This window comes from Nannobrachium achirus, assembly GCF_963921795.1.
Source record: "Nannobrachium achirus genome assembly, chromosome: 18".
Lineage (NCBI taxonomy): Eukaryota > Metazoa > Chordata > Actinopteri > Myctophiformes > Myctophidae > Nannobrachium > Nannobrachium achirus.
The window spans coordinates 50,399,538-50,425,273 of NC_137825.1; the positions used below are offsets into that span (position 1 = coordinate 50,399,538).

At 42.1% G+C, this 25,736-nt stretch overlaps 1 protein-coding gene across 5 annotated transcripts in view; it reads right to left on the reverse strand.

Moving 5' to 3' along the window:
• brsk1a (BR serine/threonine kinase 1a) overlaps positions 1-19,876 on the reverse strand; it is a gene marked incomplete at both ends in the record, with an annotated part of 47,440 nt that extends 27,564 nt beyond the window's left edge. For all 5 annotated transcript variants that reach the window (XM_080747649.1, XM_080747648.1, XM_080747647.1 and 2 more), the window contains 8 exons: positions 530-676; positions 2,152-2,220; positions 4,226-4,259; positions 6,551-6,667; positions 13,474-13,614; positions 17,818-17,903; positions 19,229-19,323; positions 19,792-19,876. In XM_080747649.1, the coding sequence (XP_080603775.1) occupies positions 530-676; positions 2,152-2,220; positions 4,226-4,259; positions 6,551-6,667; positions 13,474-13,614; positions 17,818-17,903; positions 19,229-19,323; positions 19,792-19,876 (774 nt within the window). The remainder of the gene's footprint in view (positions 1-529; positions 677-2,151; positions 2,221-4,225; positions 4,260-6,550; positions 6,668-13,473; positions 13,615-17,817; positions 17,904-19,228; positions 19,324-19,791) is intronic.
• Between the last annotated feature and the right edge of the window lie 5,860 nt (positions 19,877-25,736).

Here is a 25,736-nt window from a genome sequence, read left to right on the forward strand (position 1 = left end):
CAAGCTCACAGCGCGGCACAGAGTGCCGCGCTGTGAGCTTGTAGATCTGCTTGTAGATCTGCTTCTAAATTTTGCTTCTGGGGGGTCCCTGGAACTAAATATTTTGTGATGGGGGTCCGTGGCCAAATACATATAATTTTGGGGGTCCTTCACATGAAAAGTTTGAGAACCACTGACATAGTAGTCTCTCAAGAACAGACTAACTGAGCTCCATTTAAGTGAAAAGGACCTTTTCTTTGACGATGGCTGGCCAGATTGCTGACACATAGAAACATAGGTTTTTCAAAAAATCTTAGAAGGATTCAAAAGACACTTATAGAATCGGGTCAAAATTCAAATTTTCACGATTTTTCAAAAATAGCAGATCTGCAAGCTCGCTGTGAGCTTGTATATCTGCTATTTTTCAATAGTTAAAGCATAAAATAATGATACACAATAATGTGTACCCGTTCTGAATGGGTTAAGCGGTAACTTATTTTTCGCCACCACCCCTATTTCTTTCTGAACTGACGCCCTCCGCCGTCGTTACCGTGAGCCTCTTGTCGGGGTTGACCTCGATCATGCCCTTCAGCAGGGCCTGGCAGTCGGGGGGGATGAAGTGGGGCATGTGGAACACCCCGCTCTTCACCTTCTCCAGGAGCTGCCGCAGGTTGTCATGGTCAAACGGCAGGGCACCCTGTGGGGGAGGGGGGGGGGGGGGGGGGGGTCAAGCAGAGGAGTAGACATGATGAAAAACAGGGGTTGACACTAAGGTCTCAGTGGCACTTGCCCGTTGGGCAAGTACAGATCATGTTCTACTTGCCCAAAGGTCATGCCCACTTGCCCGAACTCATCCATTAAAAAATATAAAAATTACTCTTCAATTTAACACGTCTTTTTTACTTTCTGGGGCTGTGTGATAAAAAATGGGTATGGGTTCACACTTGTTGTTTTACATTTTTAATTGTAGCAACAGTAAAAACAGCACATTATAGGTAAACAGGGCTCTTATTTTACATTCCACAGACCAGAAGGCAGAGCACTCTGGCCACGTTCAGGTGTTTAGACGACAGATATCTGGTGTTGTGTTTATAGACGGTTGTTGCGTTCCCTCTCAAATGAGCACTTGCCCGGTCGGGCAACCTGAAAGCAAACTCCACCTGCCCGAGAGCTTTATTTACCTGCCGGGGGCAGGTGGGCAAGCCTTAGTGTCAATGCCTGAAAAAGCATGATTTGCGAACATTTGTAACTCAAATATTTGCTTCTGGGGTGGTCCCTGATACATAATATTTTAGAGATGGGGGTCGGCGTCCAAATATATGTCACACTCCCTATATGGCTTGTAGATCTGCTATTTCCACTATTTTTTAAATGTTTGAACATATATGAACATTTTTCAACATGTGAACGATTATGACGATTATCACAACATAATTGCGATTGTGTCAAATAATTGCAATTAGACGATTATGTAATAATTGTGACAGTCCTACTACTTACTATTGCTGTACAACAGGGTTCCCCAATTAGTTTTCCCCAAGGGCCGAATCTTGTCTAGGGTACCAAGCCGAGGGCCACAACATTGCAGGGGGCGACGGTGGCGTTCCCGCTACTCCAGCGACAGTTCAGATATCGTCGTTGTCGGATGAAAATGTCCAAAACCGTTCTTTTTGCATTTATCATTTTAAAAACAATTTAAACTAGTGAAAACAGCCGATCTACAAGCACGCTTGTGTGCTTGTAGATCTGCTGTTTTCACTACTTTTGTGCGACGGCCTCGTATTATGAAGCAGGGCTTCACTTTGTGAAAGAATGTACACATTTTGAGATACATTTTGATGCGCTCTACCAAGGGCTGATGTTTCATAAGTTTGGATATGAAGCAAGTTTCCATACAGATCTAAAGAACAGCCTGTTTCAAAGATGACAACTGATTTACTTGTTTTGTGAATGAAAATAATATCTGGAGCATTTGGAATATTACAATTTTGAGGTTTCCACCCAACAATGACGATATACTAGTGTTGTTGCTGCTCTTATACCACCATTATTACTGGGGTTGGTGGGGGCCAGACAGTAGCCCCCCGCGGGCCGCAAATGGCCCGCGGGCCGCCTATTGGGCAACCCTGCTGTACAGTATATGATGACAATAATTGAATTGAATGTACTAACCACGAGCAGAGCGAAGAGGATGACCCCACAGCTCCACACGTCTGCTCGCCGCCCGTCATATTTCTCCCCCTGTCAGAAAGAGAGAATTGTCAGACTTGTCCAACAATTAATGAGCTGAAAACTTAAAGGCAGCGCCACGTTCCTTGAGAGGAACGTTTTAACTTTTGTCAACCACACCCGACAATATAGTTTTTCAAAACAGAAGCGTTAGCTACCACATTTTTTCGAATGCTTCCACCTATCAAGTCTGTTCTTCAGAAGCTCTGACAGTGAGTGGACGCCATGTCATTTCCCCACTTCCCCTTCACCTGTGCTAGTCCTGTAAACCAGTGGTTCTCAACCTGTGGGTCGGCACCCTCAGGGGGTTCCCAGATGATTGGCTTAACGTTTCCTCACTCAGCAGTAAACAAACCCACATAAAGTTTTAAGGACAACATATTTTAGATTGTAATTAGAGAAAAGAAAAGGTGAGTGTTAAAATGTCTTTCTATTGTTTTAGTGGTTTTAATGATTTTGATTTGCATGCATGCCCCCAGGTTGGGGCTTCTGATTATGAAGCCCATTCCCAAGATGCCCCGCAATCTTTCATGGGCAGATGTGACTTATGGGGGCTGGTGTAAATAGTAAATTGCCGGCTTATTGTGTTTAAAAATACATATTTAGCCACTTGTACACATAGACCCATTGAAAAAATAAAAAAATAAAAGAAAGCAGTAAATGAAAACATTTTAACACTCATCTTTTCTTTTCTCTAATTACAATCTAAAATGTGAACCCTTGTTGTAAAAAACTAAAGTTGTCCTTTAAGTGTATAGAGGGTATCTGCACATTTCTAAAGTGACAATTTAAGGACTTTTTAATCCCTCTAAATTGACAAATTAAACATTGGCCAAATTGTCAAATATTAGGCAGAAACTGCGCTTTTCACAACTGAACCATGTTGAAATGTAATGCCTCAACTCTTATTGCTCGTCAGAGTGTGTGTGTGTGTGTGTGTGTGTGTGTGTGTGTGTGTGTGTGTGTGTGTGTGTGTGTGTGTGTGTGTGTGTGTGTGTATGGGGGGGGGGGGTCCCAGTTCAAATACGATTATTTTGGGGGTCGCGTCCTGAAAAGGTTGAGAACCACTGGTGTAAATAACGTCTACTGGAAACCAAAATGAGTCAAAATGCTTAGCAGAAATGGTCATTCAAAAACACATTTCAAAGACGTTTTTAAAATACATTTCCTTGAGCAGCACATCATTTAGCAGGCTAACGATCCAGGAAGAAACGGCTGAACATCAAATCCTGCATATACACAGCCCACATCTGATACCCTATGGACAGTAGTAGACGGATATGGCATCATAGTAAGCATTAGAGAAGACTGCTACGTGGTCATAAGTTAGAAAAAAATAAAAGTGAAGTGTTCCTTCCAACACCAAGGTTTCTTTTCAATCAAATCTCTGCTGAAAGCAATGTTTCAATCCCATGTTTCGACATGATCACACACTAACAAAAACAAAAAGAAATTGCATTCTATGAATGGGGCAGACTTACGTAATAAGTATTTGGACATACACACATGGACATGTACACAAGGCCACATATTGGGGCGGCTAGCACCGCTTAATATATTGACCACTTTCACCTTGGCATTCCTATTTTTGCTATGTCATTATAAGTAAACATTTTCTGAGCCAAAAAAGATCATACAAAATGTCCAAAATGTTAAACAATTAGCCAGTAGCTATGCCCCTCCCCTAAAAGCTTTTGTCCAATGCTAGCTTAGCAACCGGCAGCTTGCCAAGGCTGTTGCCAAGGCAAACCTTGGCAAGCAGGAAGTTATTCTAAGCTAGCATTGGACAAAAGCTTTTTGGGAGGGGCATAGCTACTGGCTAATTGCTATCTATATAAGCTCACAACACAACACATTTGCAAGTTGCAACACGTCGTGGCACTATCTGTTTCTGTTATTCAGCGTACAATGAAGTATACATAGGGCTTGAGTAGTAAAAAAAGAATTATTAAACCAATTATTTGTGTTCATAATTGTTTTATAATAGAATCACTTAGAACAGGAGCTGGTCACTTACCCGTATAACCTCAGGACACGCATAGTGGGGTGACCTGGAAAGAGACGTGAAGCGTTTTAGATGCGATAAGACTTTTCTACGAGACTCACAAGCAGGGGTGTCGCACCAAATCCTGGGCCCTGGGTACGAGGATTCACTCACATTTTGTGCTTTAACTATTGAAAAATAGCAGATATATCGGTACAAGCTCACAGTGCCGTGCTGCGAGCTTGTAGATCTGCTATTTTTGAAAAATCGTGAACATTTTTGCAACTCTTTGAATCCATCTAAGGTTTTTTGAAAAACCTATGTTTCTATGTCAGTGGAGCTCAAACCTTTTCATGTGAAGGACCCCCAAAATGAAATGTATTTGGCCACGGACCCCCATCTCAAAATATTTAGTTCCAGGGACCACCCAGAAGCAAAATTTGAGTTACAAATGTTCGCTTAATATTCAAAGATTTGCTCACATTTTCACAACTTTTCAAAAATAGCAGATCTACAAGCTTGCAGTGCCGCGCTGTGAGCTTGTAGATCTGCTATTTTTCAACAGCTTAAGTATAAAATAATGAAGGCCCCTCCACCTTGGGCCCTAGTAACTCAGTCCCACTTTTCCGCCCCCTTGTGACGCCCCTGGGCGCTACATGCACACAAAGGCAACACCTGAAGAAGTAGCTTGCAGCGTAGCCAAAAGCCTGACGCACACAGTATTTATATACACACCGCAAGTCCCACAAGGCCAAACATGAGTCATGATGTATATGCTAAAGATTAATTCATACATGCACGCACGCAGGCGCGCACACAACCGCAACACGCGCACTCACACACACGCACGCACGCACGCATACTGTACACAGTCACCTACTTTTCTGCCTCCCTCTCTCTCACCTACCAGTGGCGTCAGTTCAGCAAAAAGCTAAGGTATGGCAACATACCAATTGTTATACCTTAGTAACAGGCATGATGATTACTATCATGTTCTACCGCAGGCACAAGTAATCAACTGTCTGCCACACTTGAAGAAATGTGTCGCTGCTGCTAATTAACAATAATACATTGCACCTGTGCTGACCTAAGGAACTGGAGAATAAACCATTTTTTTGTCAAGATAGGGGGGATACAAGTGTTGTGGAGAATAATACCTGGTGAAAGCGATAATTTTGTTCTAATTTGCATTGTGGTTAGTTTAAAGTGATTTAATAACAGAATAATCAATGCAGATAGTCATTTTTTTAAGTAGTTTTTTCCCCCCATTCTGAATTCCCATAGACTTTTTTCATGTCGCGTCATATAAAAACTGTGTTCCAAACATGGACAAATGATTTTAGTTACATTTAGCCGAATTAGTTACATTTTCGCTAGAAACAGGCTTTATCAAATATGAGTGACTGACTATCAAAAACCATAAAGAGCCACCTCGCCGACAATATCGCGCTGACCGTTTGTTTATTTTTGGACCACAATGCTTATTTGAGACGATTTTAAGATGACCCAATGTTATTCTCCATAGAGAAATTACTTCTGTGAACCGGGGGATGAGCGAGTCACGTCATGACTTCACTGCTCTATTGATGCCTCTGTCACCCACCCTTTTACTTCCCCTCTTTTTGCCTTTCACACACTGGCACACGCACTGGCACAGGTACAGGGTACACGCACGCACACACACACACACACACACACACACACACACACACACACACGCAGGGGCGTCACAAGGGGGGAGGAAGTGGGACTGAGTTACTAGGGCCCAAGGTGGAGGGGCCTGGAATTATTTTATACTTTAGCTATTGAAAAATAACAGATATACAAGCTCACAGCGCGGCACCGAGTGCCGCGCTGCGAGCTTGTAGATCTGCTATTTTTGAAAAATCGTGAAAATGTGTGCAAATCTGTGAATATATGTATTTTTTAAGCGTCCGTGGACAAATACATATCATTTTGGGGGTGCCTCACATTAAAAGGCTTGAGCACCACTGACATAGAAACATAACGGTAGGTTTTTTCAAAAAACCTTAGAACCTTTGAAAAATTCAAAGACTTGAACAGATTTTCACAATTTAAAGAAAATAGCAGATCTACAAGCTGCTACAAGCTGAAAAATAGCAGATATACAAGCTCGCAGCGCGCGCTGCGAGCTTGTATATCTGCTATTTTTCAATAGTTAACGCAAAAAATAATGCGTAATAATAACGCGTTCCCGGTCTAAATGGGTTAAACCCCCTCTCCCTTTGAAGAACATTCATGGGGGGCCCGCGGTGAATCCTTGTACCCAGGGCCCAGAATTTGGTGCGACACCCCTGCGCGCACACGCGCGCGCGCGCGGCAGTTCCAGTTACTCACCCACAGCTGGTCTCCAGCAGACTGTCCCCCACCTGTAGGGAGGCCATGCCAAAGTCAGCGATACGGATGTTGTTCTTCTCATCCAGGAGCAGGTTCTCTGGCTTCAGGTCCCTGTGGCTGTACGGCGTGCACGGCACAAGAAAACACACCACACCGGTTTGACCCTGGGACCAGGCTATTTAATGTACACAATATCACCCTTTGAAGCAGAGACCCAAGCCAAAATGGTAAGGCGAAGCCCCTGCCAGTCCAGTCCACACACTCCTAATCGGCCGGGTTACCCGTCGGCTATTACAGCGGCACACAGTCAGTTTGACGTTAAATAATAGTCTGTTTCATCATAATAATATAGATGCTGTTTCATAGCAATATAAAACCACACATCTCACTTCAATATAAAAGCATGCAGCAGCACGGCTGGTGTTATTATGAAAACATCGAACGGGTGCGATCGCTCTATCTGTGTGTGTGTGTGTGTGTGCGTGCGTGCGTGCGTGCGTGCGTGCGTGCGTGCGTGCGTGCGTGCGTGTGTGTGTGCGCGCATGGGCGGTGAGAGACGGAAAATCATTAGCGCCCTGATCGCTCTCGTGCACAATTAAAATAAAAACAAATTGGCTTAACTTGGCTATGTATCAGGGACACATCCTGGTGAAATATCTGGCAGTGTGTGATCCCTTGTCGGTGTTCAATCTCATAGCGTGAAAAAAACCACAACGATATTATGACAGCCGCTTTCAAGAAAGTCACTCGTGTAGTGTGAAATACTCTAACGATCTGATGACTCGCAGACCACGCAATATCGTACAGTGTGTTCGAGCCTTAACAACTTGGGGGCCAAACTCGTTCAGTAACGAGATACGGCCACTGGAGGTCGCTGTGCCAAAACTAAGTTGTCTCGTCTCTCAACGAGACAAAGGGTTAACTTGGTTACGTGCAGCTGCATCCGTCCTGTGTACCCTGTGAGAGATGCTGGTGCATATGTCATAGCGTGACGCGCACAGAAGCAAAATGGATCGTCTAGGCTGCATACACTTCCATTCTATGCTGAAACATAAAAAGTGCTTTATCTCTGAATAAGGTGCAAAGAACGCCAGGGAAGCAGAGATCTGATTGTTTTCACGGCGACACTTTACCGCGATGGTCGGCCCCGGTTTGGATTTTAGTTTCGCGAGCGTTTGTAAACAAATGGATTATCTTCCTCAATCGTCAGCGTACACTCACGTGCACACGCACGAAGCTTCCGAGGCTCTTAAAGCGTAAGTGAACGGCGGCAGCAGCAACAGCTAGAAATGTTAGAAACCTTGGCTTCCGTTGTGTTAATGTACACAACTAGAGGTTCGCGGCGCTACGCGCCGCTCACATCTACGCCCCCTCGCCTCGTTGTTAACGTGAAAAGCTCATATGGCTAAAAAAAAAGTTTTTTGAAAAAAAAAGTTTTTTGAAAAAAAAAGTTTTTTGGAAAAAAAAGTTTTTTGAAAAAAAAAGTTTTTTGAAAAAAAAAACGTTTTTTGAAAAAAAAAAAAAATTTGAAAAAAAAAGTTTTTTGAAAAAAAAAAAGTAAAAAAAAAAAAAAAAAAAAAATGAAAAAAAATGTTTTTTTGGGGGGGGGACTATTGTGGCGGAACTATTGTGCCGCAGCACGTTTCCGGTCGGACATATTTGACGGCCGGACGCACTTCCGGTGAAGAACTCCGCGAATTAAAAAGAGTTGCTGTAATGGGATGTACATACATGAAGATTATGTTAATGTGATCGGGACTCGTGCCTAAGTGACGGAATGTACTGGAATGTGGACAGTAGTGCTATTGACTATGCAAACGTGAGTACATCATTTGTTTAGCTAACTGTTAGCCTGGTGTTGACTCTACGTCAGCACGTATGGCGCTGGTGTGACGTGAGGACGTCGGCTCGTGTGCCACGTGATCAGTCCTAGCCAATTGGACTGCTTTGGGTCGTCTGTATGTATGTATGTCGAATGCACCGTTCTGTCAGTTTCAAATTGTATATAGAGATAGCACCCTTTGAAGCAGAGACCCGAGCCAAAGCCGTAAGACGAAGCCCCTGCCAGTCCACACTATAGAGCATTCACCAAATATTAGAATATTCGAATATCAAAGTCACTATTCCACGTTGTTCACCGAAGTCGAATATTCGCTTACTTTTATTGTTTTATCTTTAACAAAGATATAGTTTATAAAGCTTGGCTAGGTAGGAAGTCATAAGAATGAGTTGTCAATGCCCCTGGTGGATGAATTCGTTAATGCTCTATACCAGGGGTTCTCAAACCTTTTTAGGCCGTGACCCCCAAAATAAACATATATGAACTGGGGACCCCCACCCTGACAAGCATTTGGAATTGTAGGTATTACATTTAATGTGATTTGGTTCCGCAGATAAATATTGTGTAAATAGCAGATCTACATGCTCACAACGCCCCGCGTTGCGAGGCGTTGTGAGCATGTAGATCGGCTATTTTCACAATGTCCGCCTCTTGCTTACTTAATATTTGCCAGTTTGGCTAGTCCTATCGAATATTCAACTATTCCAATACTTTGAGGTTGAATAATTTGAATACTAAAAATCACTTTTCGTGAATCTAATCGGGTTACCCGTCAGCTATTACGGCGACACACTGTCAGTTTGACTTTAAATGGACCCTTACGGTTACGGTCCATTCAGTTGCATTTAGTACATTCTCTGAGTTATAAATGGATACATTAACACTGAGGATGTTTACTGTGTGTGGGCTTGAATGATTAGCTAAAGACTGTCGTTTCAAGCTTCCTTATCATAGAAGGAAGCTTGAAGTTGCGCCTTACTTCATCCAAGCTTGAAACATAAAAGATATAGTTCTTGAGATTGGGAGATTTGGCCACGATTATAGCGCTCTGCGATTTCTTCCCGGGCGTTTCTATATCTAGCAATTGAGGTGTCTTATGTGCGGTGAGAGAGGGAAAATCATTAGCGCCCTGATCGCTCTCGTGCACAATTAAAATAAAAACAAATGTGACATTGGCTTAACTTGGCTATGTATCGGGGACACATCCTGGTGAAATATCTGGCAGTGTGTGATCCCTTGTCGGTGTTCAATCTCATAGCGTGAAAACCACAACGATATTATGACAGCCGATTTCAAGAAAGTCGCTCGTGTAGTGTGAAATACTCTAACGATCTGATGACTCGCAGACCACGCAATATCGTACGGTGTGTTCGAGCCTTAAAGGGCCTACACCATGCTTTTAAAACTATATTTTTTGTATAAATATATGCTCAAAATTGAGTCTTAGACAGGTTTTAACCCTCAACAAACACTCTGACCATTCTTTTTGTTTGTTCTAGCTCTACTATAATGAGGCTCTCCAGCTGCAATACCAAAACGGCCTCTGTTTGCTCAGGGGCGCATCTAGTGGGGTTTTTCCAGAAAAAAAAGAAGTTTTTTGAAAAAAAAGAAGTTTTTTGAAAAAAAAGAAGTTTTTTGAAAAAAAAAGATTTTTGAAAAAAAAGTGTTTTGAAAAAAAAGTTTTTGAAAAAAAAGTTTTTTGAAAAAAAAGTTTTTTGAAAAAAAAAGTTTTTTGAAAAAAAAAGTTTTTGAAAAAAAAAGTTTTTTGAAAAAATTTTTTGAAAAAAGTTTTGAAAAAAAAAAAAAATTAACTTTTTGACAGTTCTTGAAAAAAAAGAAAGTTTTGAAAAAAAAAATTTTGAAAAAAAATTTTTTTTTGAAAAAAATTTTTTTTTTACTCTGAAAAAAAAAACGGGAAACGCGTGTGACGTCACATGCGTCAACTCTCAGAACAGCACTGTTCTGAGAACCCGTGGAAAGCTTTTCATCTCTGTCTTCCCAAAACCAGAGAAAGACACAATGTACAGAAATAGGACTTTGTGAGGATAGAAGGTGCCAGTGGGACTCCAAAAAAAGGTTTTAAAATAGAAAAAGTGAAAATTCATGGTGTAGGTCCTTTAAGCTAAGCTAAGGTGGATTTGGGTCTGTTCATCAACACTGATGAATAAACAATGGTAGCTAGGCAGAATTTGAGAAAATGTTAGGTTCCGGGTTTTGCAACTACAGGCTGAAAATGAATAATGAAACTATGATGAACTTTAAGTTCATATTACCTATTTGGCCTGTGCAATAAAATGACATAGTATCTAATTTAATGATCGGTGTGTTCTGTATGGACGGGTTTCTGGTCCACGTTACACTGATAAGAAGTAGATGCGTGCGCAGGTTCGGTACCAAAATTAGCCAATGAAACCAGCGCTCCCCAAAACAACAGGTTTGGGGATTGGTGGGAATTGATTACATGATACATTCAGCTGTGCATTTAGTCTCAATGTTTGTAAACAAGAAACCCGTCTATAGACACACTAGTAATGACATCTGGGCACCTCGATATAAAATTTGCTTTTTCGACAAAATGTAAAAAAAAAAAAAAAACGTCTTGTGTATGCCCCAAAATGACAGGTATACAGGTTGTAGCAACTGTAGAAATATCAGGCATAAATTGTTGAATGTTGTATGCATGTAATGATCGTACACTTTTTTTTCTAATATTACCTTTTTTTCCCCCTTCATTTTGGACAAAATAGCCATTTTACATTGAGGTGCCCAGATGTCCCTATTGCCCACCTGACCTGTTAGCGTCTCGGTATAATGGACCTAATATTATTTAAACGTTTCACCCCTTCAAATAGACGCATTCTCCTTCAGAATTCACATAACAGAAAATAGAGAGAATTCTGGGGATTTCTTTTAGCTGTGGAAAGCCCTCGAGGCACTCTACATTAGTCCCCTGATCCCATCTCGCAAACTGTCTGTAAACAACGAGAGCACACAGTGAAATCCTTGGCGGTCTTTTAGCCCGAAAGCGATCAAATCAACCCAAACGTTTGCGCTATCTCGCGGCGGCACGAACCACTGGAGTTTTAGGGCAGGGGTCTTCAACAAGGGGTCCGGGACCCCTAGGGGGTCCTCAGAGTTGTGTGATAGGATCATTATTTTAAATGCTTGAATAACTTGAACCCTTGCATCCCTAGTATACTCTTGAGGAGAACTTTAGCCAAAAATAGCAGATCTACAAGCTCTCAACGCCTCGCAGCGCGAGGCGTTGAGAGCTTGTAGATCAGCTATTTTTGGCAAATAGGTTTGGAGGTAAAAAAAAAAAGAGCAGACAAAGTACAGAGTGAAAGGTCAAGTTTACTAAGTATCTACGATTTAAAGTTGTACCATGTAACTTTTTTTATAAAACAAATCTTAAAATGGTCCTAGCTGTTAAATCGCTAAAGTTTTAGAACCCCCACTCCGTTATTTTCAGCTTCTAAAGCCTTCTCTTTATATGTTTTCTATGATCCCTGCCCGGGACCGGTTTTCGCGGAAAAATTGCGTCATCACACTACCGGCCAATCACAGCGAGGGTTATACACTGCCGGCCAATCACAGCGCAGAACATACACTGCCGGGCTCTCTGGTGGGTTTAGGAAACACGCCTTCAGGAAGTACACTGCAGTGTTTACACTGGAGGAGTCTAGCATGTAACTCTCCAACCGCTGCTCGTAGAAGGACACGGGAGACCTCATTGAAAGCGTCTCGGCGAGGCGAGGCGGACGCGGTGGTCTGACGGCCCGGTCCGCGAGCGAAAAACGGACGAAAAAAGCAAACGCGACCGAGGTTTGCTATACTGCTACAGACCACCAGTTGAGCAACTTACACAGTATAGCTTTAAGTGGTTAACACATTAAATGCCCCAGATGGCGCCAGAGTCATCCCCTCTCAGTGCACAACGTCTTCCATCCACCTACATTGTATAATACACGGCCCTGCTGCATCAGTGCATCAGTGATGACGTCACTTGGTCACATGACCGTAGTCAGGATGTTTTGGTCTTCCACCTAGTATGGGCCAGTGTAGCCTTTAGCTATTGTTTGCCGATGTAATTTGGTCACGTTGCCAGCCAGGCCCGGAGTTTTAGCCATAAAAACAAACATCAGAGATAAAGGGCTTTAAATATGGGGAAATGCATTGGATTATATGGAGAAAAGCGGCCGCGCGATGCTCTCAGCGTCCAATGGAAACAACCTGTGGTGATTGGGCAATATCCACGGTGTCGGCCCGACCTTACGGTCAGATTTAATATTGTTACTGTAAATACAGTAAGCGCGTCAAACGCGCCGTGTGGGCCTCCAGCGATAGCCTGCTTCCAGACCAGAGACCCCGCCCACTCTCAGAGTGGACTCTTTCTCTGGTCTGGAGCTTAGTACATGAATCGGTTTTTATTTTCGGCTGTCCAATGAGCGCGCGGGGTGGGGGTGGGGGTGGGGGTGGGGTGGGTCTAACGAATATCCAATCCGCGCAGCAGTTGAAATGATTCAAACGAAGTTCACACACACAGAGGAAGGCACACACACACACACGCACGAGCGCACTGATTTCACCAAGCTGTTTAATGTTGATTACAAGTTTCTGGTCGCAGTTCTGTGTGGAAGCAGTCACTGGCACAGACAGAGACACACACACAATCACACACACACTCCCACACACTCCCCGACGGTGCGTCGCGTCCACCGTGCGTCTCGATCACCGTGCGTCGCGATCACTCGCGCGCGGACACGCGCGTGCACGCTCGCAAAAAAGTCCCCCGTAAATCGCTCAGAATGGAGCACACTTTCAGACTAAAGCGTGAGCTGAGTCTGAAATCAGGCTACTCCAGCGACATCAAAGAGTTTGACGCGTTGACACCACGTGGGCATTCTAAGAGTTAAGTGTCAAACAAGTCTATGAATCTATCTATGAAATCGATGAGAATCTCCATCACACATTTATACAATATGTAGAGGGGGGGGGGGGGGGGTCCCTGCGTCATCTCCCTCTCTGCTAAGGGGTCCTTGGCCTGAAAACGTTGAAGACCCCCGTTTCAGGGTGTACTCACCAGATGGAGTGGCTGTGACAGAAGTCCAGAGCAGAGATGATCTGCCTGAAGAACTTCCTGGCCTCTTTAGGAGTCAGCCGCCCTTTCTTCACCAGGTAATCGAACAGCTCCCCTCCGGACACATGTTCCAGCACCAGGTACCTGCATTACATGGGAACAATGGGATGCAATGTAACAATGCACGGATTGCACGCGCGCACACACACACACACACACACACACACACAGGGGCGTCACAAGGGGTAGGAAAGTGGGACTGAGTTACCAGGGCCCAAGGTGGAGGGGCCCTAGTAACTTTAGCTATTGAAAAATAGCAGATATACAAGTGTAGATCTGCTATTTTTGAAAAGTCGTGAAAATGTGTGCAAATCTTTGAATATTATGTATTTTTAAGCGAAAATTTGTAACTCAAATTTTGCTTCCGGGGGGTCCTTCATGAAAAAGTTTGAGCATCACTGACATGGAAACATGGGTTTCTTGCACACATTTTCAATTTTTTTCAAAAATAGCAGATCTACAGGCTTGCAGCGCGGCACTCGGTGCCGCGCTGTGAGCTTGTATATCTGCTATTTTTCAATAGTTAACATTCATGGGGGGCCCACAGTGAATCCTTGTACCCAGGGCCCAGAATTTGGTGTGACGCCCCTGCACACACACACACACACACACTAACCGTATGCTGTATTTACTAAACCAGGGGTATGTTTTCGGGATGGGACAATAAGCGATATTATCGTTTATCGTGATAAAAAAAAAACACTCTAGATAATCGTATCGTGGCGATTTCATTTATCATAATATCGTCCTCCGTCATTCACTGGGATCAATTCATCTTTTATTAGCCGAGCTGCATATCCGTTACCACTTAAACCCTCTATAATTGGTAAAAGGTACTTATAATATACATACTCGATACAGTCTTTTTTTTTTTCAATCTCTGTCAAATGTATTTGCACGCGCGCCTTCGCACGCGTGCAAGACACCAGTCGTGTTGCCGTACCTTAGCTTTTTCTGAACTGACGCCACTGCACGGTGGTTCTCAAACGTTTTTGATTTCAAGGACCCCCATAACTCTGAGAGTGTACAAATGGAACCAAATGGACCTGCAGGCACCCCAAGTGTTACATTTTGTTCCATTTGGTTCCATTTGTACACTCTCAGAGTTACAGACCCATAAGGCAGGGGTTTTCAAAGTGGGTGACGGGGCACCCTGGGGTGCCGCGACGGCAGTCCAGGGGTGCCGCGAGATCATTTGATAATATTTTGAATTTATTTGGACACTCGAAAAATATTTAGTATCATTTTAAACTTGAAGTACAAAGTTATTTTCAGTCAGTTCTAACCAAAATGGCTATTATCTCACCGTTTTCCTCGCAACATAATCACTAAAATATCATTACTGTCAGGCAGAAACCTCTGTCGCACAAAACTAGTGAAAACAGCCGATCTACAAGCACACAACGCCTCGCGATGCGAGGCGTTGTGTGCTTGTAGATCTGCTGTTTTCACTAGTTTAGTACATTTTGTAGATGATGAATACAAAATGAATGGTTTTGGACATACAAGGTTTCCACCCGACACGATGATATGCTATAAATATAAGGTGCTGGGAGTGAAAATTATAATGTGGGGTGCCTTGGATTAAACAAAAATATTTATGGGGTGCCCTGAGACAAAAAAGTTTGGGAACCCCTGCCATAAGGGACCATTAGGAACCTCCTCAAGGACACTTTGAGACCCACTGGTGTAGCAGAGTATCCAGTGAGCCAACATGCACAATATCAGCACCCTGACTCTGTTTAACCACAATGGACCAGAGACAGTATTATTGGTAACACCTGTGACGGAAATAAGGAAGAGGCCCAATTTCTTTACAATTTGGCTGCTGTGCGTCTCACAGTAGGGCTGTCACAATTATTACATAATCGTCTAATCGCAATTATTTGACATAATCGTGATTATTTTTCATAATCGTCATAATCGTGTCCATGTTGAAAAATGTTCATATGTTTTAAAGTAAAAAATGGAAATAGCAGATCTACAAGCTCACAACGCGTCGCATCGCGACGCGTTGTGAGCTTGTAGATCGGCTATTTCCCCTATCAATGTTGTTTTTTAAGTATAACGTTGTCAAATATGTCAGTAATTTCTTTGTATATTTAGGTTATGTGTCATATCTACCATGTGCAATTTCAAAGCCTAAAAGCCAAACATAAATGTAATTGTCAACGACAAAAACACAATTAAATCGTTAATCGCCAATTATTTGAGTGACAATTAATCGTCATGTAAAATGTCATATCGTGACAGCCCTAGTCTCACAGCAAATCTTGCGAATGTCCTATGTTTGCTGGTGCTAGATTCCGCGACAGTGTGTTGCTAAAGGTCGATAAAGAAGTAGATTTTCTCCTGATTTGCCTCTCTGAAAAAAGGCATTTTGGTATGAAAACATCTGGAACATTGTGTGGCTTGTGGCGATCGAGTCCAATATTTAGTTCAGTGACCAAGGGGCTAAAGAATGGTTCAGAAGCTAGCTGTGTTCACGTTCACTCTTAAACGTGATAATAGCCTCTGCCCTGCTTCCAGTCTCCTGAAAAGGCGGCCACCAACCCCGCGCAGATGCAGGAAGTAAACCAGAGATGCTGAGTCTTTCTTTTTTTTGGGGGTCTTGGCTATGGCTGGTCGTGCACAGAGCCAATAGAACTTATTCACAACGCGGCCATCTTGGATCACATGACCACATGGAGTGGCAGCCGGAGCGATGGACCCAGAATATGAGTTCTGTTCAACCAATTTCTTTTTACCAAATTGACAACCGGGCAGATGACAACATCAACATCCCCAAAAGGATTAAATAGAAGGGCTACAGTAACTGGATTGATTACTTCCACGGTAACGATATTCAAGTTAGGTTGCAAACTTAATGTGTACAAAGACTTGCTATCTGTGTGTGCAGTGCTTGCTCCGCCATCATATTAACTATCTGTTGTTAGATCGTTCCTGATTAATATGCAAAGATCATGATACAGTAAGTTAATATGATGGCAGAGCAAGCTAGTCTGCACAGATACTGTAGCAAGTGTTTGTACCTCCAAACTTGCAACACGTCGCACTGCAACGCGTTTGAGCTTGGAGGTCGGCTGTTTTCGGTACTTATTCATGGTCAGGAGAGGGCACTTTTTACAGACGGGTAAAAGGGCAGGGGCTCAAGCCCCCTTTGATGTCTATGTGTGCACGTGCCTGGCAGCCTGCCTGGCGACCACAGTCTTTTACACCATACTGTATATACAGTATGACATATTATTTACATACAGCGTTCAATGAGCGATCCTTCATGAATTCGTTCATGTGTTGCGTGCCGAAAATAGCTGATCAGCAAGCTCACAACGTGTCGCATCCACGACAGGTTGTGAGCTTGTAGATCAGCCAATTTCACCACGCAGAAAAAGAACTAAACTAGGCTAGTTTACTTTTTTTATGAATTATGAACTGAACGGGATCGTGTCTATTTTGCGACATAGCAAAATATAGGTGAAATGCTAACCTGCCGACGCTGGTGAATGTTAACCTGGTGAATGTTAACCACTATGGCTAAACCTAACCCAAACCCTAACCCTTACCTCAGTAAAACTATGCCTAGACCTAACCCTAAAACCTAACCCTAATCCTAACCCTTAGTCGAACTAATGCCTGAACTGTGAACTGAACTTTGAACTAATTCATGTAGAAAGTGAACTTTCCCAACACTGTTTACATATAGCCTATACCTACATAATACTACATGGTATTTAATCATAATATATACTGTATACACCTGGGGTCTTCAACGTTTTCAGGCCAAGGACCCCTTAGTTGAGAGAGAGATGAAGCAGGGACCCCCACAACCTTTTCAGAGACCATATAGTGTCATCGTTTGACAGCACGATCATCAGTGTATTTTGGATTCGTGTCAATTTGTGTTTTCAGATATTTAACCACTGGAACTGCCAATACTTAATAAACTTGACCTTTCACTATATACTTAGTCTGCTCTTTTTCCCCTCTACACCAAACTTCTTTACCAAAAATAGCCAATCTGCGAGGCGTTGTGAGCTTGTAGATCTGCTATTTTTGGTTAAAGTTCTCAGAATAAGGATTAGGAATAAGGACACTAGGGTTCAAGTGGTTATTAGAAAAAAGGGAAAAAAAAGGTTTCTATCACACAACGATTTGGAGGACCCCCTGTAGTAACTCTGAGGACCCCCTAGGGGTCCCGGACAACTATACAGTATATGTTGTAAGAGCAAAATGGCTGGCATGTGACGGTCAATAGGAAAGACTGAGTATAGTCTGCTACCAACTCACAGATATTTGTTATTCTCGTAGACATCATGCAGCTTCAACACATGCGGATGTTCTATCAGTTTAAGAATGGCAATCTCCCTCTCCACCTGTCCAGAGAGAAGAAGAGAGGTAGAGGAGATGGAAGGAGAGAAAAGGGAGGGAGGGGGGGGGGGGGGGATAAATAGGGGATAATAATGCTGACACTGATCATCAATGGTATTTCCTAATTCAGATAGATAGATAGATAGATAGATAGATAGAGTAAGTACAGTAAGAGCAAGGTACAACAAGAAAGGGAAAGAATAATCACAACCACATCAAGATCAACCACATAGAGATTGTGAAGCTATATGCTGTTTACACTAGGGCATTAACGACTTGTGATTTTTGCAAGTCGACTTGACTCAGTAAAAAGTTGAGTTGAAGTCGACTTTATCGTTTGACGACGTCATCACATCGACCACACACGACCCCACAATGGTTTTGGGGGGTCCCCAGATGATTAACTTAATGTGAAACATTGTTTTCTCACTGAACAGTATAAACAAACCAATATTTAAGTGTAAAGAGGGCATCTTCACATTTCTAAAGTGCCAATTTAAGGACTTTTATATACCCCTAAAATGACAAATTAAACATTGGCCAAATTGTCAAATATATAGGGGCAGAAATTGGGCCGTTTGATCCGGTCTAGGCGGAAACCACAAGCAGAAGAAGCGGCGCCGCTTTGTTTTGGTTCCCCCGTTTGTTTCCCCAATCCCTATTAAAATGCTCGAGTAGGTTAGTTTCCAAAAGCAAAACAACGCCGCATCAAGGGGTTTATTAGGTACGTCCTAGTCTCGCGAGGCCAGACTGTTGCCTCCGCGATTTGGGCAAATGCTCCCGGCATACAGTCTGGCAAACGGAAATAGAAACGATGAGTGCGAGATAAAGCGGATGTGACGCAACCGTTCCCTTGGTGCAGTAACAATAACAGGTCCTACTGGAAGCGTTATGTCTCCTTTCTCTGGTGTTATTGGTGTTACTTCAATGATGTTTTAAATTTTGTATTAAACTATACACCCATAACAAGAACATGCCGCTCGAATGACTTTGTCTGAGCTATTGTGTTTCTGTTATGTTTCCAATGGGACTAAGTTCAGTGCAGCAGCGGCTACTTCCGATACTCGCCGTTCGGGAGCTGCCGTTCCAGACTCTATATAGCATTCGGAGATTGTGGAATAGTTGTCTGGCTACGCAAGACTAGGTAGGCCCTAAAAGTATGTCCTTGAGTGCAGGGGAATTATTTTGGGTTAAAACTGAATCAGGTTTGATCTTTCCGGGCCAAATTGTAGTCCTTTGAGAACTACAACATGACGTAGAGTGGTTTCCGCTCCTGGCCGGATCAAACCCCCGAAAAGTGAAGGGATCCCAGGCCAAACCAGCGGCGTACCTTCATCAGAACTGACTCGGACAGCTTCTCTCTGTTGACAATTTTGATCGCTACCTTCTGACCCGTAATGCAATGGACCCCAAGCTTGACCAGACCTAAAAGATATAGACGACACAGGAGGGAGAGGAGACAGAGAGGGAAAAACAAATTCATTTATAGGGAATAGGGAATAGGGACATTAACGTTTCACTATCGTTTAGTATCAGTTTGACAGCACGATCATCAGTGTATTTTGGATCCACGTCGATTTGTGTTTTCAGATATTTAACCACTTGAACCGTCAGTACTTAATAAAGTTGAACTTTCACTCTGTACTTAGTCTGCTCTTTTTTCCCCTCTACACCAAAGCTCTTTGCCAAAAATAGCCGATCTACAAGTTCACAACGCCTCGCGCTGCGAGGCGTTGCGAACTTGTAGATCTGCTATTTTTGATTAAAGTTCTCAGAATAAGGATTAGGAATAAGGACACTAGGGTTCAAGGGCAAAAAAGGTTTCTATCGTTTTAGAATCGAAAATACTCAAACGATCGATTTGATTTTTGACAATCTGATCGATGTACTCACCCGTCTGTCCTTTCCCCAGAGTTTTTTCCAGTCGATATGGCCCAACATATTGAGCTGACTGACTTAGAGACAGTTCTTTACTCATACTGCTCCCAGGATAGGACCAATACACCACTACTACTGCACTATTATGGTTATTGCAACGACTATATATGACAACTCTATGCAGCCAGTTATAAGTTACAGTCTAGTACACAGCTGAACTCAAAAAGCAGGACTAGACTTTATACCTCAGTGATAAAAATAGGTTACGTGTAACACCGCTACTTTGAGACCGTCGGGTGAATATGCGAAAACAAAGCAAAAGACTAGTACAACCCAAACTTGTCCTGAATCATAACTTTGGGATAATAGTGACGGAGCATTCTTCATCTAAAACCTGACGCCTCGATGGCTATTTGTTTTTCCCTTTTCGACGGTGGGATTATCTGTGGCATTTGCATTGACGTCGAAAGCAAACTCGTATAATATTGAAATAAAAATAGCATACAGTTTATAGAGGTAGGCAAATGCTGAGAAACTGAGATAACACAAAAATACGAGGCTGCTATAGCATTAAATACTGACACCGGTTCCGAGCAGAAGCATGACAAGACTGACAAAGATTTTGGACAAGCTCAGCTTAAATTCTGCATTTACTCACATTTCCTAATATGGATATCACTGGTAATACAAAAGATCAACAAGCAACACTATTAGCCCAGGAAGAAATTGGTTTAACCTGTCTGTTCCAGGCTACCTATACCAGCCAGGAAGTGTTATGCAGTTATTTATTTATTATTATAATTATTAGTAGTAGTAGTGTTAGTATTTGCAAGGCTTTGGTCTACCAATCAAACGTTAAATATTATGTGCTGGGTATCACTGTTTTCTTTTTATTTACAAATCATATCATTCGGTGTGCCAGGCCTATTTTTCTTTTTTTCTTTTTTTTACAGGTGGAACAGCATGCTATCAGCCTTGACTATTACACTGCCCCAATACAGCAGGATTAGCCTAGCCTCTATAACGGATCTATCCAACGGCTACACTCCCAAGCCAGCATCTGTCAAAATCGACACCTCTTAAAGTCTCTTTGTATCGCGAAATGAGCCGTTATTTCGCCGGCGACCAGCCACAACAACATCATCATCGCTGCGATTTCTTCTTGCGAGGAGGGGAGATGCGTTGCTGCTCGCAAAACAACCATCTTTACCGTACATGTAGCACCCTCCCCCTCCCTCCCTGTGCTGTCCTCCTCTCTGCAAGTAGCGGATCACAGCATCTTCTCGCTCTCTCTCTCTCTCTCTCTCTCTCTCTCTCTCTCTCTCTCTCGCTCGCTCTCTCTCTGCTCTCCCCTTTGGCGTGTCCTCCCTCACCCGGCTAGAAGATTCCAGCGATTTGCAGGTGGAGGGGAATTTAAAATTTAAAAAAAGAAGACGAAAAAGAGAAAGGAAAGGATGTATAGTCAGATCACGATTGTGTTGTTGTATCCTGATTGCGCCTCACGCCGAGTAAAAGAGAGCGGTCAGCTATCATAGTCCTTTTGCTTTTCTTGTTGCCGTAAATCGATATCTCTCTCTCTCTCTCCTCTTCCTCCGTCTCACTCGCATCAGCATCCGGGTCTCCTCTCTCCATCCTCCCCTCCCTCTCCTCTCCTCTCCTCTCTCTCTCTCTCTCTCTCTCTCTCTCTCTCTCTCTCTCTCTCTCTCTCTCTCTCTCCGCCCCCGCCCTCTCTGTCTCATCTCAGCAATACGCTTGTCCCTGCACAGTGGCTGGCAGAGTAGATTTACTCTGAGGTGTTTGTGTATACTTGGAGTATTTCCAATTTCCAGTACTTTTACTTCTAATCCACTACCCAAATAGGCCTACTGTACTTTTACTCCACTGCATTTATTTTCAAACTTAAAGGAGTAGTTCACCCCCAAAATGACTTTTTTTCTAGTCACGCCATGGAGACTAGAGTTCAATAATATTTTTAGTTTTTTGTCGCATTTCTTAGACAAAAATGTGATGACAATAAATGTACCCCGGCCCATTTGTTCCCGTTTCGAAACGGGTCCCCATCCGGAATCAATGGGGGTAAATTTACTCGAATCAATTTTTTGTCTTCAAAGGTGTTGAAGACGCAAAAACCAAAAAATATTATTGAACTCTACTCTCCATGGCATGAGTAATCAATAGGAAAAAAATACATTTAGGGGGTGAACTACTCCTTTAAGTTACTAGTTAGGCTACTTTGTAGATATAAATTATAATAGCCAATTATGAAACATAACCAGCCCTTTATACCGTGGCTATTTGAAAATAGCAGATCTACAAGCTCGCATCAAAACACAATTGTAGATCTTATTTTCAAACACTTCGTACTTTTCAGCATTGATACTTTTACTTAGCACTCCACCACTTTTCAACCTATGTTCATATAATTGGTCCTCACTCAAAAATAGCTTTTTTCTTTTTTTCTTTTCTTTTCTCAATCGGAGGGCTGTGGGCAGGTCAGAAACCCATCGTCTTGTGACATCATCGATTGCCAATCCATCTTATAGAAACGGCAGGCTTTCTATTCCTGAAAAGTTGCAATTTTAAAGTGGAAGCCATTGTTCTCGCGATAATAAAAATCTAAATATTTTTTTCAAAAATATTGATACATTTTCTTTTTTTGGAAAATGATGATGTCACAAGACGATGGATTCTGAACTTCCCACAGCTCTCCCAGGAAACTTGGACCGAGTAGAATTTTTTTTAATGTTTTATCATGAACATTAGTGAGGACCTATTATATGAAGACATGTTGAAAAGTGGTGAACTACTCCTTTAAGTAAAAAAAGAAAAGAAAAAAATACACCACTGTCTATGCATTCACCTCGGCCCTGTCTTATTTCTGTGGATTGATTGATTGATTGATTGATTGATTGATTGATTGATTGATTGATTGCAGAATGTATTAGAAGTTTGCATAGGAAAAAGTACAGTTTCGTGACGGTACAGTTCACTGGTACACACTAGTCAACTAAAATTAGATCCTAGTAAGCTTTTCGGCTTATTTACACATGCAGGAACCATTTATGTATCTCATATACCATTGAGTGACAGATGGATAGAACACAGTACCATGTAGAGAGGATAACAACAATAGAAAAAAAAAAGTCATAAAGAAGACAAACCAGTAAGACTCCCTAATCGGGAGATAAGCGACCGTATCTCCACAAATAGGGCAAAAAATTGTTTTTCCCAAATCTTCCTGATCCATGTTGATGACATGAGTGTAGAGATACTGTGTAGTGATTTTCGTGATTTTAGGGCAAAATTTAATAACATATATTTACAGTGGGAAAGGGGAGGTAAGTATGGGCTTAGTCTATTAAGTCTCGAGTAGCAGCCGCCTGTAAGTGACTTTTCAGACTAATTTTAAAGGAAATGAAGGATTTACACTCCTTTAAGGATTTCAGTACGGTGTTCCACATGTTAGTGGTATAACAGAAGAACAAACCTGAACCTTTTTACTTGTGCCAGTCAGCAAAGCGAGGCGCAAGTATTGCGTTCAGTTAGATGTTTTTTCGACTGCCGCACAGATAATAATATAATATTATATATATATATATATATATATATATATATATATATATATATATATAATATAATATAATATAATATAATATAATATAATATAATATAGCATCAGACCCCGTACCGAACAATACAATTCCACATCCACATCCACATTCCCCTGGAACCCCCTCAAGGACGCCTAGGGGTCCGCAGAGCCCACTTAGAGAACCTCTAGTGGCGGAATAAATTACCTCTGGGAACTCAGATTGGGTACCGCATTGTTCAAAGTAAAAAAAAAAAGATACGTAGTTATAAAAATACATTTATAAATCAAGGACATTTCTGTTTATCGAAAACGTATCGAACCGTGAGACCAAAATATTGAACCGTTAATATATATATATTACTGATGACATCATCAGTGATGTAATCGATAATGTCATTAGTGATGTCATATAATAGTTATATATATCCAGTGATGCCATCAGTGATACCATCGATGATGCCATCAGTGATGTCATCGATGATGTCATTAATGATGTCATCTTAACTCTGGCAATGCGTATATATATATATAAAATTGGATATTTGATCTCTAGATTTTTTTTTTTTTTGAGCGGTGCTAACCGCTCCTATAGACCGCTTAGAAAAAATGATGTCACAAATGATGTCACAAATGATGATGACATGAGTCCGCTAGACCAATGAAACACTTCGATTCTGTTGATCTGTCCATGATGTCATAGTCACATAGGCACCCGATTGGTTAACTCTGATTTAGAACGCGTTTAGGCCGCCTAAATTACGTCATAAAAAATTATTGAGCGGTGCTAACATTGCATTTCAAAATAGTTCATTTGAATTTCTCAATTGTATGAGTCATGTATTATTATCTATAATACATGAAAACAAACCACATTTTTAGACAGAGCGCTTTAATCACAGGGCCCTGTCTAAAAGTGTGGTTTGTTTTCATGTATTTTATAGAGAATATCCAGCTCAAGACAATTTTGAAATTCAAAGAATATAAATAAACAGCTTATCACAAATGATGATGACATGAGTCCACTAGACCAATGAAACACTTCGATTCTGTTGATCTGTCCATGACGTCATAGTCACATAGGCACCCGATTGGTTAACTCTGATTTAGAACGCGTTTAGGCCGCCTAAATTACGTAATAAAAAAATATTGAGCGGTGCTAACCTTGAATTTCAAAATAGTTCATTTGAATTTCTCAATTGTATGAGTCATGTATTATCTATAATACATGAAAACAAACCACACTTTTAGACAGAGCGCTTAATCACAGGGCCCTGTCTAAAAGTGTGGTTTGTTTTCATGTATTATAGAGATATCCAGCTCAAGACAATTTTGAAATTCAAAGAATATAAATAAACAGCTTATGATTATCATGTAGATCGAAGTACGAGCTTTACCACGCCTAACCAACCCCATATCCTGGACACTTCATGGGAGTGAAAATACAGTAGAACCGCCTTCTCCTCTTTGGATCTGCAACTACTGTTGAATTTTGTACAATCGGTCTCTCATCTTGCCGGCCTTCTGGCTAAACTGGGACAGTGATCATGAAGGTGATACCTATAATAATGTCATGTTTGGCAGATCCTTGCGGATGTCAGCACTGAGTGACAGAGAGAATGTTTGCAAGATGTCTAGAATGTCTAGAACCACTCCACAGCAGATGTGGGAAAGTCTCGACCAAACAAGTCCAGTATTTGTCTGCAACTCTACAGATCCTTTTGTCATTGTGGTTAAAGTAAAGCAATAGAAACTGTGCATGACATTCCAGCTGCTCTTCATGCTCTTTGGTCTTGGGCTTCTCAGCCATCATTTGCAAGAAGACATCAAATATCGTCCCAACAGAAATAACACTCTGCCACATGCCAGACTTGTCTTTTTGAATGACTTTGTCTTCAAAGTATCTTAACATGACCTTTCAGGGTCATTAGAATGCACTATCCTCATGTATTCTAATATTTAGGTACCGGTATGTAGACATGGCAAAGTCCAGCTTATGGTCCTTATAGTACCAGTACTCATCCAGACACAGCCCCACACAGAACACCTGGAACACAAAGAAGGGGGCGGTGGCTCTCTCCCTGAAGAGCTCAAGGAAATCAGGCACCATCAACAGTTGGGTCTCTCCTTAGGTCCTCTGTACAGGTGGGTCTCTCCTTAGGTCCTCTTCCTCAGGTGGGTCTCTCCTTAGGTCCTTAGGTCCCACTTCTCCAGGTATTCTTTGTCTTTCTTCAGGTGATGAATAACACCGGTAGGTTTCCCCCGCACAGTCCTTTCCAAAGTTTCCTCTGCCTTCTGGATGCCGAGTCTGAAGTCGGCCACATTTGGACGCAGCTTCCGTCCCCTATGGTAAACAGCCAGTGCAGACTCA